Consider the following 14,330-nt stretch of genomic DNA (forward strand, 5'->3'; position numbering starts at 1 on the left):
ATGGTTTTGCCAACGTCCCTGTTTGTGACTCACCCAAGACTGTGCTAGAAAGAGAACATGAAGGGAAGAGTGTTTACAGAACAGCTGAACTAGACTTGCTTCCACATCCCCTTTGTGACGCCCAGGGCAGGACGATTCACTTCTCCTTCACTGGGGCAAAGTAATTGCTAACAAGGCAAGTGGCTTGGTGGAGTCCTCTGGCCACTGTTGGCGGGTCTGCTCTGCAACCCCCCAGCTCCCTTTCCATCTTCCCAAACCCTTCCAGAGCATCCGACCTGTCGGTTCAGATGTCTGTATGGAAATGAGTAAAGTGCATCTTTGGCTTTTGCTTGCTTTCCTTTATGAATAGAATCAACAAGTTTGTTTTAAAGGAAAACTTTGTTGCTGTAACTGCACTTTTTTTTTTTTTTTTCTGGCTATGGTCAGGTAAGGGGAGTGAAGTGGGTGAGTGTTACCAGGTTAGAGGTCTGTGTAAATTAAACTTAAAAAACAGACCTTTGGATACTTAACAAGATTCTCTTGTTTTGCCCCAAAGTGACCTATGGGCAAATATTTAGTCTAGGCTTCAGATGTACTCACTACTTAGAAGCTGTCATTTCTGACATTTTAAAAAGCCAATACATGACCTTTATATTAAAAATCTAGTTTCTTTAGAGGCCTTGTTGTCAGTGCATGGTAATGCTGATATTAGTAATTTTCTGATTAAGCGAGGTCTGTTTATCTCCTTCCTCTGCATAAACACAGAGGGCAAGCAAGTTGTTTTCTTGTTACCATGAATATTTTGCAGATTATGTTGGTAGTTTTATTTAAAGTGCTGGTCATTGAGGATCGTAGAATCATAAAATTGCTAAGACTTTTCGATCATCAAGTCCCACCATCAGCCCAAAAGCACCATGCCTGCTAAAGATGCACATGTCCATACATGTATCTTCCAGATACAGAAAGCACTGCAGCAAGGCTACAATGCCAAGTGTAAAACCATGGCTGAGAAACAGAATTCAGGAAACATTTATGACTAAGTTGAGCGTAGCATGCAGCATCCCCTCTCTCCCCTCAGCACAGATGCTTTGCTGAACCAACCATCCTGTGCGGGTTTGGCATTTTAACCATGAGATAGTTTTATGAGGCTTAGTGCTTTCACAATTCATAATGAAAGCAAAGGTAACTTCTAACTTGAGAAATAAATGGTAATAGAAAGAGTAGGTCACTCCCATTTGCCTGAGAACAGGGCTCTGTGGTTTGAATTGCCTTAATGCTGGTCGCTCATGAGTTGACTTGCTGGAGAAGTTACGTGTCCACATGCCACTGAAGTCCCTGATGGCTGCAGCTGGCCCATTAGTTAAAATTATCTGAGTTAGTTCAGCCACAGGAAAGGCATTTCCATTGTTCAACTATTTAACACACTGTAGTCTCTTACAGTACTTTTAAAGCTGGAAAATATGCAAAGCAAACCTATATAGATTTTCATCCACAAAAAAATGGTAACTTACAATGTAAGCAGTTAGGATTCATCCAGTCCCAGCTGTATTTATACAAAGTCTCATTTAGTCAAGCTAATCCGTTATTGGTGTCAATTGCAATTTTCTTTGAATTAAGAGGTTTAATAAAAGAAAATGACCTTTCACTTTCTTATTCCCAGCAGGATCTTCCACAGGTTCCCCTGCTTTTGTGCAGCTTAAGCTGATGGATACTATAGCATTTTGGAAACTAATTTCTGTATTGCTTGGAATTTGGGGATTTGAATCTTTTGGTAATTCTTTGCAATTTTCTCTGTACCAGAATCTTGTGTGAATTGGCAGTCTCCTTAATGAAATTTATTGGCATGTCATCTTCTCTGCTGACACTAAAGAGTGTATCATTTGTGCTGTGCAGCCCTGAAAAACTGGCTGGGTTCTTTCCAGTTGCAATTCTCTGTGGTTTACTGAAAGACGTGACAAATTAAGTATCACATCTGACAAGTGAATGTGTTTTAGGGTGGGGAAGGTGTCACAGAAAATTTTCTTTCTACCACTCATTTTAATAAATTTGACTGTGGATCACAGGCTGAGCCAAATGTAGCTTTTGTAAGGTGGCCAGCAAGTCTGTTGACTGTACATAGATCTGTACCAGGCCAAGTGATCATAAAAATGACAAGATCCAAAATAAAGTGGAGGGCCCATCTGCCTGCTAATTCTGGCTGTACTTCCCTGTCCTTTCTCTACATACCTTTTGCAGATGCTGAATTTCCTCCCCTGTGCTGGAAATGCAATACTTATTTTCCTTAAAGAAAATCCACAACACAGCAGGGAGTGTGCTGGGAGCACAATCTTTCCACGGAAATCATAGCAGGTATCAACTGCTGTACTGTCTGAGGATGAACAGAATCGTAAGTTGGCCCTACAACGAAGGAAAAGTTTTGGTGCCTCCTTAAAAAGTGAAAGGTTTCCTAGCCTCAGCTTCAGCTTCTTGAATGTTCAGGCAGCTGTGGCTAGCAAACCTCAGAGCTGCCTAGCTCATCTGAAGGTGGGTTAAATTCAGCCTTTATGCTACACCTCCTCCAAAAGTCATGGAGTCCTGACTGTTCTTCAGATTCAGTTTGAACAGGCTTGGCAAAGAAATATTTAACTGAAATTAGCCCTCTCTGGTGTAATAAAATCAACTACATCTATTAACCATATTGAAAAATTGAAAGTCATGTATTATGCCAAAGACGCTATTTTAACTGGGAAAAGAAAAGGAAGAACAAGAAACATGAGAAGCCCTTCACATTGATGTCATCCCGGAAAGTAATTTAATTTGCTGTTGTGAGTTTTAGTAGGATTGGGTTTGGTTAATAATATCATGGTGAAGCCTATAAAAATGAAGGAAGGCAATGCTGTTATTTCAGTAAGTGGCTCTTTCTCTTGTAAGTCTACCCATTTCAGTATTTCAAATGTATATTAGAATGAATTGTAATTTTAGACAAGCTATAGATTGGATGTAATGTAAAATCAGAGTGCTGCATGATGTTGACCAATCTGACCATCACAATTCTTTTCATTCTTTTATGAATGTGCAGTAGGTCCTCCTGTCATGACAATATGTTAGTCCAGGTAACTCAAGTCCATCAGTTTAAAATCTTTCTATGTGGCTGTTTCCTAAATTTTCGTCTTCCTGGCATGGGGAAGAGAAAAAATCAATTTAAACGCCACTATTAAATTCAATACATTTTACATACTCAGGATTTGGTGTCTGGGAATAATACATCATTAAAGTATTAGCAAATTATAGCATTTGGTCTAGTTTGTTTCTAGAATGAGGAAGTGTTTGGGTTGACTATCCAGAGACTATTGGCCTCAGTTACCTCATTTCCTCCTTTAGTGAGCATTCACATAAATATGACTTTAGGAGGATGATACAAAAGTCATTTTATGCTATAATTATGAAGAGAGAACGGCTACTAGTATTAATACACTATGTCTGTGGAGCTGCAGGCAAGCCAGATACCATATCTGTTTTTGTAAAATCATTTATGTGGATATTTTTGGTTATTATTATTGGGAAAAATAATGCGTTTGTACCTAGATCAGATGATGATGGCTATCAAGATGTATGTCACAGGTAGTATCTGGGCTGTTTCACCCATGTGGAATTAAGTAGCAGTTATCCCTCTGTGGTGTTGTCTTCAATGCTTATTAAAGATCTCTTCACTCTTCAAAAAGAGTTTGGAAAAGTCAGCTCCACAACACTGCCAGGGTGTGAAGTAATGGTACTGTTGAGATGGTTGTAGCAGGTGAGGAGTCAGAGAGTGCCTTTTTACTAGATGTATTTGCAACCGTTTCAGTACAACTAAATGTAATTCATTACTCGCTTGAGATAGAGAATATAAAAAGCATTATAAAAATCCAAGCCAGCATAATTCGATCTTGGCACAGATTACTAGGTTGGTCTGTTTCCAGAAAGAGCAGACAAGTTAAATTGAGAAGAGGCAGCACTATGGTTATTAAATTAGCTTTAAATAAGCCATACTCATTTACAGATCTCTGATAGTGCTCACAGGGAGGAATTTGCTAGTACTAACATTGCTGCTTCTCTCTGCCTGTGGTGAGAAAACTGAGCAGTAATTCTACACCTTCTGGAGATAAACTGCTAACTAAACCAGCTGACCTTCCCATCAGCAATGCAATACTAAGCATTGCAGTGCTAAGCTTTGTCAAATCCCAAGTACTGTCTCTTCAAAGGATGGAGTTGATGTCCATATTCTCTTAAGGTACATAGAGAATTTAGATGGAGATGTGTGTGCTTTACTGTATTATCATGCTTGATGTTGGCAGGGCATGAACTAGATTATCTCTGCCGTCAGTGTATTGACAAGGATGGGCTATTGCTTGCGTCTCTGGTTTATGGAAGTTGACATAATGCAGTATAGCAGAGTATAAAGGATTTTGCTGTAATGCCACAGAAGGAAGAATGGCATTTGTTATTGAAACAATAGAAAAACATTACCATAAATATTAAAGTGCTTCACTGAAAGAATTTGCAGTAATTTTGATAATGTCATGTCTACTTGCATTTAGTTACAGTTCAGATGTGTAAACTCTGCTATGACTTCTCTGTTAACATCTGTTAAAATCTTTTCATCAAATCATGCAGAGCTGAGAGCAAAAGTATTAGTGCTGTGGGAAGCGTGACATTCATATGCTTGCTGTGTTTCTCTGCTTCAGGGTTTTCTTGAGTTGCATTCTTGTCTCACATAAATGACCCTGCAGCTGTCCAGGAGACGTTTTCCCCAGAGTGTTTTGGACAGCTGTCAGGAGTGGCTTTCTGAGTACTGCTGGATTTTGAAGAGAAAAGAGAGGCTGATGTGACATAACTTCCCATGCCTTCACCTGCACCTAAACATCTATGTGACATTAATTTTGAAGGAGATGTAGCTATGCTCACCCCAACCTCGCAGGGATTTCCAGAGGGAAGAAGGAATACCTGTTCGTTCTGCCAGCCCCAGCAAAAAGGGTAGTTTCCATTGGCATTAGGGAACTTGCAAATGCTGCACATTTTTACGGGATTCCCCCATTTTTCAAGAGAATTCCTAAGATTTTCGGAATTCCCCAGCTTGCTCTTAGACTTCAGTAGGAAGGTGGCTGCTTATGTCATTTTCTAACTTTATGGGTTTTTATGAGATTTTGAAAGCTAACATTCATGGTGTTTTCCAAGGAGCATCTGACCTGGATAAATATTGTGTTGACTCATCTCTGGTTTTGAAAAGTGGACATTTATGGTTTCAATAGCATATCTGATTTATTAAAAGTTGAAATTGTTACAAATCCACTAGTCTAGCAGTATCTGCTCTAGGAAGGAAGGGTTCTCAGTGTAGTCAATATCACAAAATTTCTGCAGAAAACATACATGTTTTAGTGGAACTGGTACACAAGTAAAATGCCTGCATGAAACACTTGTACCTCTTAAATATCAGTGCATGTATTTTTTTCACTTTGAGTTTTCTTGTAAGTGGTTGCTATAAGGTTTCCTTCTGAAAGTAACAGTTAGACTACTACAAGTTTGCTTTCTGATAAACTTGAACTGCGTGAACTTTGTTCAGATCTGGGCATCATTCCCAAAATAAGCAATACAGCAGAGATGGTACGCTTGGTGTGTTCTGTACTCTCACTCCATGTTTTAACTCTTCAAACTTATTTCTAAATAGGAATATTTAGGAAATAAGTAGAATAGTATATTTAATCAATGGGAGCTTAAACTCAGGACTAAAGGATGCTGCAGTGACTCAGCATAACTTGAAAGGAAACACGAATGATTCCAAAACTGTGCATGATGAGATGGTTGGTTGAGTCCATAAAGTTCCTGTAGGGAACTGCTGTCAGTAAATGGCAGACTGAAACCTAAAGAATACAGTTCCTACTCAACCCGAGCATTTCTTGAGTAGGACTGGATATTATTGTGTCAGTCGGTACTGGCCAGGGCCAAGTACTGCGTTGGGACAGTCTAAGGCAGAATGGCTGGGTTAACATGAAGTATCATGTGTCCTGGTAGGATGCCTTGTCTTACTCAAACCACAGACACTGGTGTACAGTCCTGTCACAGAATCTAAATTAAACTTTCAAGTAATTTCTTCCCATTTGGGCCTTCTGTGTTTTACAGTGGCCTTCCTCTAGTTAAGTTTATTTTTTTCTGTTAAAAGATCACAAGTTTTGTTTCCAATTTTTTTGTTTTGTAACTCTAAGGCAAAATGTACAACTGTCCTTGTACATCTCCATATTCATCTAGAAAGGAATCTAGCGCAATCTCTGTCAGAATCTGTTTTTGTTTTATTCATAAAGACAGATCTTTTAGTGGCTTCCTGGAAGCTGATAGTTAAACCATATTTAGGTAGGTCAAATATTGCTCTTCTTTCCTCTGTTTCCTTCACATCCCACAGCACTGTTCATGAACCAATTTCTTTGAGCTTTCAAAAAAGTTCTATTGATTACTGTTATGTGCTGATCTTGTCTGTCTTTACAAGCTCTTAATATCTCAGCATTAGTAGATAGTGCTTTGGGTCTGTGAATGCTAAATACTAATGATTTTTAGAAGTTTATTAACTCTTAAGCTGGCAAGCAGGTCTAAGAGAGTTAATAGAGTGAGAAGAGAGTTAATAGACTGAACTGTTGAAGGAGCAGCTCCAACTTTTTAAATTGCATCTTCACCCTTAGAGGTTTTCAAGACTCATGTGGACAAGTTCCCAAGCAGCCTGATCCAGCTTGCCCAGCTTTGAGCAGGACGTTGGCATAGATGACCTGCAAAGGTCCTGAGTTATTCTGTGATTCTGTCATGTTTGGCAATTTAATAACTTCGCAGGAATGTGTAAATCCTAGTGTTTTAATCTATTTTTTGTGGCTGTGTTGCTGATACTTAATTAAACTTTTCGTAGATGCTTTTGATACTAAAGGGAGTCTTGAACTTGATATAGAAGGGAAACGGTGCTCACAAAGGCTGGGGAGAAATTTTGAAATGGCTGTACTTACTGAAAAAACAGGAACTCTAGAAAAAAGTTGAAAGAGGGAGAGACTTGTGGTTTTGGATCATCATATGTATAATGGACCATAAATGAATGATGTTTATATAATCAAATATGATGGAGAATCATGAGAGCATTCATTGAAGACCTTTGTTTTACGGAGAGCTTTCTTTTCCAATACACAGTGGTTTTGGTTTAGGGAAGAGGGAGGGAAACTTGATGTTAGTCATAGTGCCAGAACAGTGGGTAAACTGCAATCTACTTAATGTCTACCATTGCATCAGACTGAAAAAGTGCTGTGCAGAATTGTTTCTGCGTTTGCTTTCCACTAGTGACCCTTTTCTCTCTCATCACCTGCTTTTCCACCTCTTCTAGCAATTCTCTTGCCCTTTCTCATTTACTCTTTCTGATGCTTGTGTTTGAATTAAGGAAATGTTGTCACTCTAATACATGACTCTTTATTTAATGTTTTCTAGCATGTCAGATGGGCTTCTCTTTTCCTATTTTTGGGTTGAATTTTGAGACACCATTACTTTATTTTTGTTTGGCTGTTCCTGTAGTGGTTTCCTACTTTGCTGCTGTTTCAGGCAATAATACTATTACCATTCTGACAAAAGAAATCATGGGGATGGGTGCCAGATAGCTTATTCTGGGAGACTAACCTTGGGTTATTACCAAGTAAAACAATGTGGTGGCACTCAAAAGCTACCAGCAGTTCAAGAGGTGGAACTGTGTAAGACAGTGAAGAAATTAGTAGATTGATTATTCTCAAACATATTAGCTCAAAGTCATATCTGTGTTCAGTTCAAGTGGTGTCTGGCTGTATTTGCCTACCTGCATTTACAGAGAAGGGAGTGTTTCTGTGAATATCAGGTAAGTTAATGCGGTGAGTTTGATGTCTGTAGCCTACTGGCAGATTGCTCTGGAGTTATCGGGTGGAGATTGGCTGTTAGAACTGGCCCAGCTTCCTCACTTCCACTGTTCTCACATGAGCTCAGCTCCAGCAAGCTGGGAAGAATGAGGAGTGAGGAAAAACGTAGTCATATTTTGGTGTAAAAAAGAAAAAATGCAGCACACCTCAGCCTATGAAGGGGGAGGAAGGTAATTACCTGATCTTTTCTTTCTGTTGTGTTTTTTTTTTCCCACAGCAGGAAAAACCCAAGCTCTTGGAGCCTTTGGATTATGAAGCTGTTATCACAGAGATTGAAAAAAATATTGGAGATAACCAGTTTAAGGATCTGATACTATTCCCTGATGATGACTTTTCAGTAAGTACAAGGCAAATAAGTGTTATTGTTTCTCTTGGGTTTGTCTGTTGATTTATTTATTTAATCTTCATTGCTAGAGGGACAGCCAGGAGATGGCCAAGGGCTCTCTAAGTTTTTCTTAATTTATGCATAATGCCTAACTTCTCTCCCACCAAATTCACTGTTTTTTTCTCTGACATTTGAGTATGAATGAATTTAGTGTTCAGAATTAGATAAAGCTCGAAGCTCTGTTCCCAAATATATTTCAGGAACTCAGAAATCGTGGCATATACTTGTGTGTTTGTTCAGCACAGTGGCAGTTTGGTCAGTGCTGGAATCTTTCCCTACCATTATTGTCTAATTAATCACACTTCATAACTTACATCCAATCTTTCTGATCCTACTCTATTTAATATGTTTGCCCACTAGAATCAGACAGCCCATGATTTCCAGTCTTCTGCTCGAAGTCAGACTTTCTAGATAGTGGCTGTGACATATTTCCAAGCTATGCTATGGCTGACATTAGATTGCATGAGTAAGATAAATCCAAACGGACTTGATTTTGAACAATGGGGGCTGCAGAATCTCCAGTTCTGAGACCGGCACCCATGGTGAGCTGCTGGCAGGCAGCAGCTAACAGAATCCACAGCCACAGAGCTACCCAACCTTATCCTGGGTTCCTATTGCTTGTCCTGCCAAGCTCCAAAGAAATTGAAAGTCCACAACAATCCTCACTGTGGCAATGATGGGGCAGTGGGGGAGGGCAGGGGCTGCCTGCTGGGTGGCTGGGGAGGTGTGGTGCCAGGCCAGTAAGCTGGCGGATCACTGGCATCTTAGAGCAACTTCTTCAAAACCAACCCATCTCTGTAAAAGACTTAGATTTTGATGAATAGCCATTCTCTAATGGATATACATTTCAATTTGTGACCAATTGTAACTGCCACATGAGGGCCCTTCCCATCAGCTCGTGGCGCTGCTACTGTCCTGTGGGGCTGGCTTAATGTAATCGCCTGTTTTGTTTTACTGAATGGCTCTATTTCCTTGGTGGCACTAACTGAATTGATGTGCTCCTGGGATTGGGAGAAAACTAAACAGAATAGATTTCCTCATTATCATTAATTCCTTTATCCATTTTGCACATTTGTGAATTTATGAAATTGAAATTTAGCATTATAAAGCTGACTAGACATACTGTGCGCTGCCACAAGGCCCTTGAGCCCATTGATTTAGAGTTACTGAGATCAAGGCGGTGAAGTAAACCCTCAGCAAAAGAAGAATCGTGTTCTACTACTCAAGACCTCTGGCTGTCAAATCATGTTTTCATATCCTTATTTTCATTTAATTTTGAACATTTGCTGCCTGGCTTTTAGTAGCTACTTCTGTTTTGTTTCTGCTGTGTTATGCTTTGCAACTGTTCTTTACTACAAGTTTGCGGATGATACTAAGCTGGGTGGAAGTGTCGATCTGCTGGAGGGTAGGGTGGCTCTGCAAAGGGATCTGAACAGGCTGGACAACTGGGCTGAGACCAATGGCAGGAGGTTTGACAAGGCCAAATGCCGAGTCGTGCTCTTGGGGCACAACAACTCTATGCAGTGCTACAGACTAGGAGAAGTCTGGCTGGAAAACTGCCTGGAGGAGAGAGACCTGGGGGTGTTGGTTGACAGTGACTGAATATGAGCCAGCAGTGGCCCAGGTGGCCAAGAAGACCAATTGCATCTTGGCTTGTATCAGACACAGCGTGGCCAGCAGGTCCAGGGAGGTTATTCTCCCTCTGTACTCGCCACTGGTGAGACCGCTCCTTGAATCCTGTGTTCAGTTCTGGGCCCCTCACCACAAGAAGGATGTTGAGGCTCTGGAGCGAGTCCAGAGAAGAGCAACAAAGCTGGTGAAGGGGCTGGAGAACAGGCCTTATGAGGAACGGCTGAGAGAGCTGGGGTTGTTTAGCCTGGAGAAGAGGAGGCTGAGGGGAGACCTCATTGCTCTCTATAACTACCTGAAAGGAGGTTGTAGAGAGGAGGGTGATGGCCTCTTCTCTCAAGTGACAGGGGACAGGACAAGAGGGAATGGCCTCAAGCTCCACCAGGGGAGGTTTTGGCTGAACATTAGGAAAAAATTTTTCATGGAAAGGGTGATTGGGCACTGGAACAGGCTGCCCAGGGAGGTGGTTGAGCCACCTTCCCTGGAGGTGTTTAAGGCACAGGTGGACGAGGTGCTAAGGGGCATGGTTTAGTGTTTGATAGGAATGGCTGGACTTGATGATCCAGTGGGTCTCTTCCAACCTGGTTATTCTATGATTCTATGTTCAGCATTATCCATTTAAATAAACAAAATAAAACAGAAAGAAGAAGAAGAAGTATGAAGACAGATGAGAGAGGTATTTGCGTGCAGAGGTGGCCTGCACTCACAGAAGAGCTTGCAGTAAACCTGTCTGTTTTCTTTGTTACCTTCTGTTGAAGTCAGATGCAGTAACAAGAGCTTATGCAGCCAGACAGGAGTGCAGAGCTTTCACAGCAGACAAGTTTTTCAGCTGCAGACTGTTCTATTTATAGCCCTGCTCCTTCCTTCTGAAATATCACCTGTGTGCAAGAGTCTGGGTCAGCCATATGAGTAGAAAGAGATCCACATCTGACTGAATTACGGGGTGCTCAGGCTGACTCTGAGTGCTATTTAATGTGATAATACACAGGAAATGGTGCACCTTACTGTTTAACTCTTGATGATTACAATTACTTCAGACTCTGTGGCTCAGTGTTGATGTGCAGCCCCAATTTGGCCTTGTGTGTTAGCACATCCTGGGGGAGAAAGTCTCTTCAGAGTGAAACCCTACCAAAAGAATTAGATGAGATAGTGAACATAAAAGAAAACTGCTTTTAATAATGATTGCCCATTTCCAGATCCTGTAGTATTCACAGCATATATCAGATATGGGCCAGCTGTCATCATAGATGCTCTACTATCTGGTCTTTCTTTTCATCTCAGAATTGATTTCTCTATTTGAATACAATTCAAAGAGAATGCAGTTATTCTCCCAAGGCTTTACCTGATCATTTCCAACATCTTACGAGAAGTCTGAGGAACAGCAAAGAATTCTTGGTGAATCTGAACCTGATAGATGGTATTCCTTCATTTCTCTGCATTTCAATAAAGAATACAAGGTGTGTACATTGCAAAGATGCATTCTCTGGTTTTACTTCAGCCGGGGAAAATATGCCTTACTTTTTTGTAACTGTGCTTGATAATCCTTTTAAAAGGAAAAAAAAAAACAAACCCAACATTGATTCACATCAGTTCCATATCATGTTTTCCTAGCAATGGTTGAGTCACCATCCCTGGAGGTATGTAAAAGATGGGTGGACAGGGTGCTGAGGGGCATGATTTAGTGGTTGATAGGAATGGTTGGACTCAATGATCCTGGGGGCCTTTTCCAACCTAGTGATTCCGTGCCTTGCTTGCTAACTCTCCTACTGCCTGCCCAAAGTCCAATTTCTCTTCAATAAAAAGTATATCAGCTCAGCTTTATTTTTCACCTGCACCTAGATTCCCTGAACAAATTACCCTTCTGTTGCTGTGCTGTGAAATAATGGCCAGTGAAAAAATCTGCATCAGTACAGCAATTGTGTGGAGGAAGGGTCTGCAGAGCTCCACAGGAGCTCCCTGTCACCTGAGTTCGAGTTTGCACTGTGCTTCTTGGTGGTACTGAGTGGAAGGTGATAGGCTTCCTGTTGTGCTCGTAAAAATGCATGCTTGGTGGTGATGCTGGTGGGTTTTCATCCTCATCATTGGGTTACCATGCTCCATTCATCTTCTGTTCCCCTGACCTGGCAACAGTCTTCCTTGACAACGGGAACCACTGCTGTCTAGCATTCTATTTCTCACTTTTCTCCTATGTTTTAACTGGAATGGATACCTGATAACTTCTGGTAACTTCCTTTGAGATTGATCTCCTTTTCATATTTAACCTTTCACATCTTAGTCTTGCACAGATTTGTTGTCATACATTTATACTTCTGCTCCTAAACACCTTCATGCATCCAAGCAAAATGCTTGCTGTATCCTTTTGTAAGTATTTTTTTGTCCTTACTTCATGTCACTGTCCTTCGGAAGTTCCCTGAACCCTCCCAGCAGTCTCTTGTTAGGTCTCTCCAGGATCTCTTCTTGTGTAGAATCATTGGTGACCTCCCTTAGCGGCAACAGGCTCAGCACACCTTTGCTAACACTTTTAACAATATGTTGATAAATATAAGTCAATCATCATAAAAAGGTAGCTGGAAGTATTTAGAATCATAGACTGCTTTGGGTTGGAAGAGACCTTACAGATCATCTTGTTCCACCCACCCTGCCATGGGCAGAGGCACCTCCCACTGCATCAGGGTGCTTAAAGCCCCATTCAACCTGGCCTTGAACACCTCTAGGGATGGAGCATCCACAGCTTCTCTGGACAACCTGTGCCTGTGCCTCCCCACCCTCACAGTAAAACATTCCTCCCTAATACCTAATCTAAATCTGCCCTCTTTCAGCTTGAAACTGTTACCCCTCATCCTTTCACTGTGTTCCCTGACAAAAAGGCCCTCCTCAGCTTTCCTGTATGTTCCCTTTAACAGGAAGGCTGCTATTATGTCTGCCTTTGATGGGTACTTCAATTTAATATGGTATAAAAGCTTGTGAAACTCTCTGGGTCATGAAAGATTGTTCCTCCTTCTCTCCCCACATACGGTTTTTTAAATCTGTATTTCAAAAGTGGAACTCAGAATTTCTTAAACAAATCTTCTAATTATGGCTGCATGTCTGATCTGAACCTGCAACAAAAATTAAAAGTCATTGTCTAAATTTAGAACAGGTGTTAAGAGGGCAAAGCTTACCTGTGTAATGCAAAACCAATTGAAATTCAATCTGAGATGTGTTCCTGGCTCTTTTGGGCTTTTGAAAGTCCACCCAGGTGCCCTCTAGGAATCATGGAGGCCTTAGAAGAGGGGCTGAGTTGTACAGTGCTGACACTCTCCATCGCTGCAGGTGTGACTGTTTCCAGGCTTATTTTTAGCTCTGAGCAAGGTGGAAGAGCCAAAATCTCCGTATTTTTCATATTGTGAAACCTCTGCAATCTAAATGTAATACAGGAACAGAAGTTGTTCTTTCAGATACAGAAGTTCACAACAGAACCAGATGTATCTTTAAGGGGAGAGGGCAAGAGCAGGCAACGACACTGCCTCTTCACATGACACAGAGTACATGTGCCATAGAGGCGGCTCTGAGTGCAGGACTTAAAGCCTCTTTGGAAAGAACCCTATAAACCTGACTTATTTCTAACATCAGAAGAGTTACAGTGGTGAGATGATGGGTTATTTTCCAGCAGCGCATGACTTATCTCCCAATTTCTCATGTGATAGGCAGTATCTGCTCATCCTTAGAGGGGCAGAAATGGAGTCCATTATTTTCATGACTAATGGGATATGCATATCGTTGATGTGCAAGTTCACATCAGCTGGGAAGATCAGGAAAGTAAGAGGTACCTAGGCTTACAGAGAGATGCACTCCAATAGAGCTAAATACAGTCAGCAAAGCAAACATTATGTTGGCAAAGCATAGCCTCTTACACTGAACGTGATTTGGTGAGTGGTGGGGCAAAATCTGTCCTTCAGCTGTGCTCTGTGCTTGCTTTCATTTCACTTTGCCCCTGCACACGTACCTCTGTGGTGAGGTCTGTGCTGGGAGAGCAGACAGAAGCCTGTTGGGAGCCCTGTATAGCAACAGCATTTTGCATGGTGGCATTTGTACAGCAAAGTTGCATTTTATCCTGTTTTTTAAATGTATGGACTAACTCATTGCAGGTTTTGGTAATTTTAAGTAAATCTGTTTACTTGGATGGAAATGGGGCTGAACAGCTCTTCTTTAGAGAGATTGAATCTAAGCATTAACACACAGGACCGTGTGCCGTTAGCTCTCTTAGAAAGGCTGCCTTTTCAGGAAGTAAATATAACCATTTTTTTGATGCATCCGTCTGAAGATTTAACCGCTGGTAACATGCTTTCAGACTAAAAGCTATTAGAATAGATTCAGAGTGAAAATGTTTGAAATGGCTAATGCAGTTTGAACTCCATTTTCAAATGCTAAACTCA

At 41.0% G+C, this 14,330-nt stretch overlaps 1 protein-coding gene across 8 annotated transcripts in view; it reads left to right on the forward strand.

The window, feature by feature from the left end:
- Positions 1 to 14,330, forward strand: part of DOCK10 (dedicator of cytokinesis 10) — a 161,928-nt gene that overhangs the window by 55,132 nt on the left and 92,466 nt on the right. For 5 of the 8 annotated variants that reach the window (XM_069864803.1, XM_069864796.1, XM_069864799.1 and 2 more), the window contains exon 2: positions 8,119 to 8,238. In XM_069864803.1, the coding sequence (XP_069720904.1) occupies positions 8,119 to 8,238 (120 nt within the window). The remainder of the gene's footprint in view (positions 1 to 8,118; positions 8,239 to 14,330) is intronic. The other 3 variants (XM_069864804.1, XM_069864798.1, XM_069864802.1) reach the window with 1 other exon arrangement.

This window comes from Phaenicophaeus curvirostris, chromosome 10, assembly GCF_032191515.1.
Source record: "Phaenicophaeus curvirostris isolate KB17595 chromosome 10, BPBGC_Pcur_1.0, whole genome shotgun sequence".
In the NCBI taxonomy this organism is placed as follows: Eukaryota; Metazoa; Chordata; class Aves; order Cuculiformes; family Cuculidae; genus Phaenicophaeus; species Phaenicophaeus curvirostris.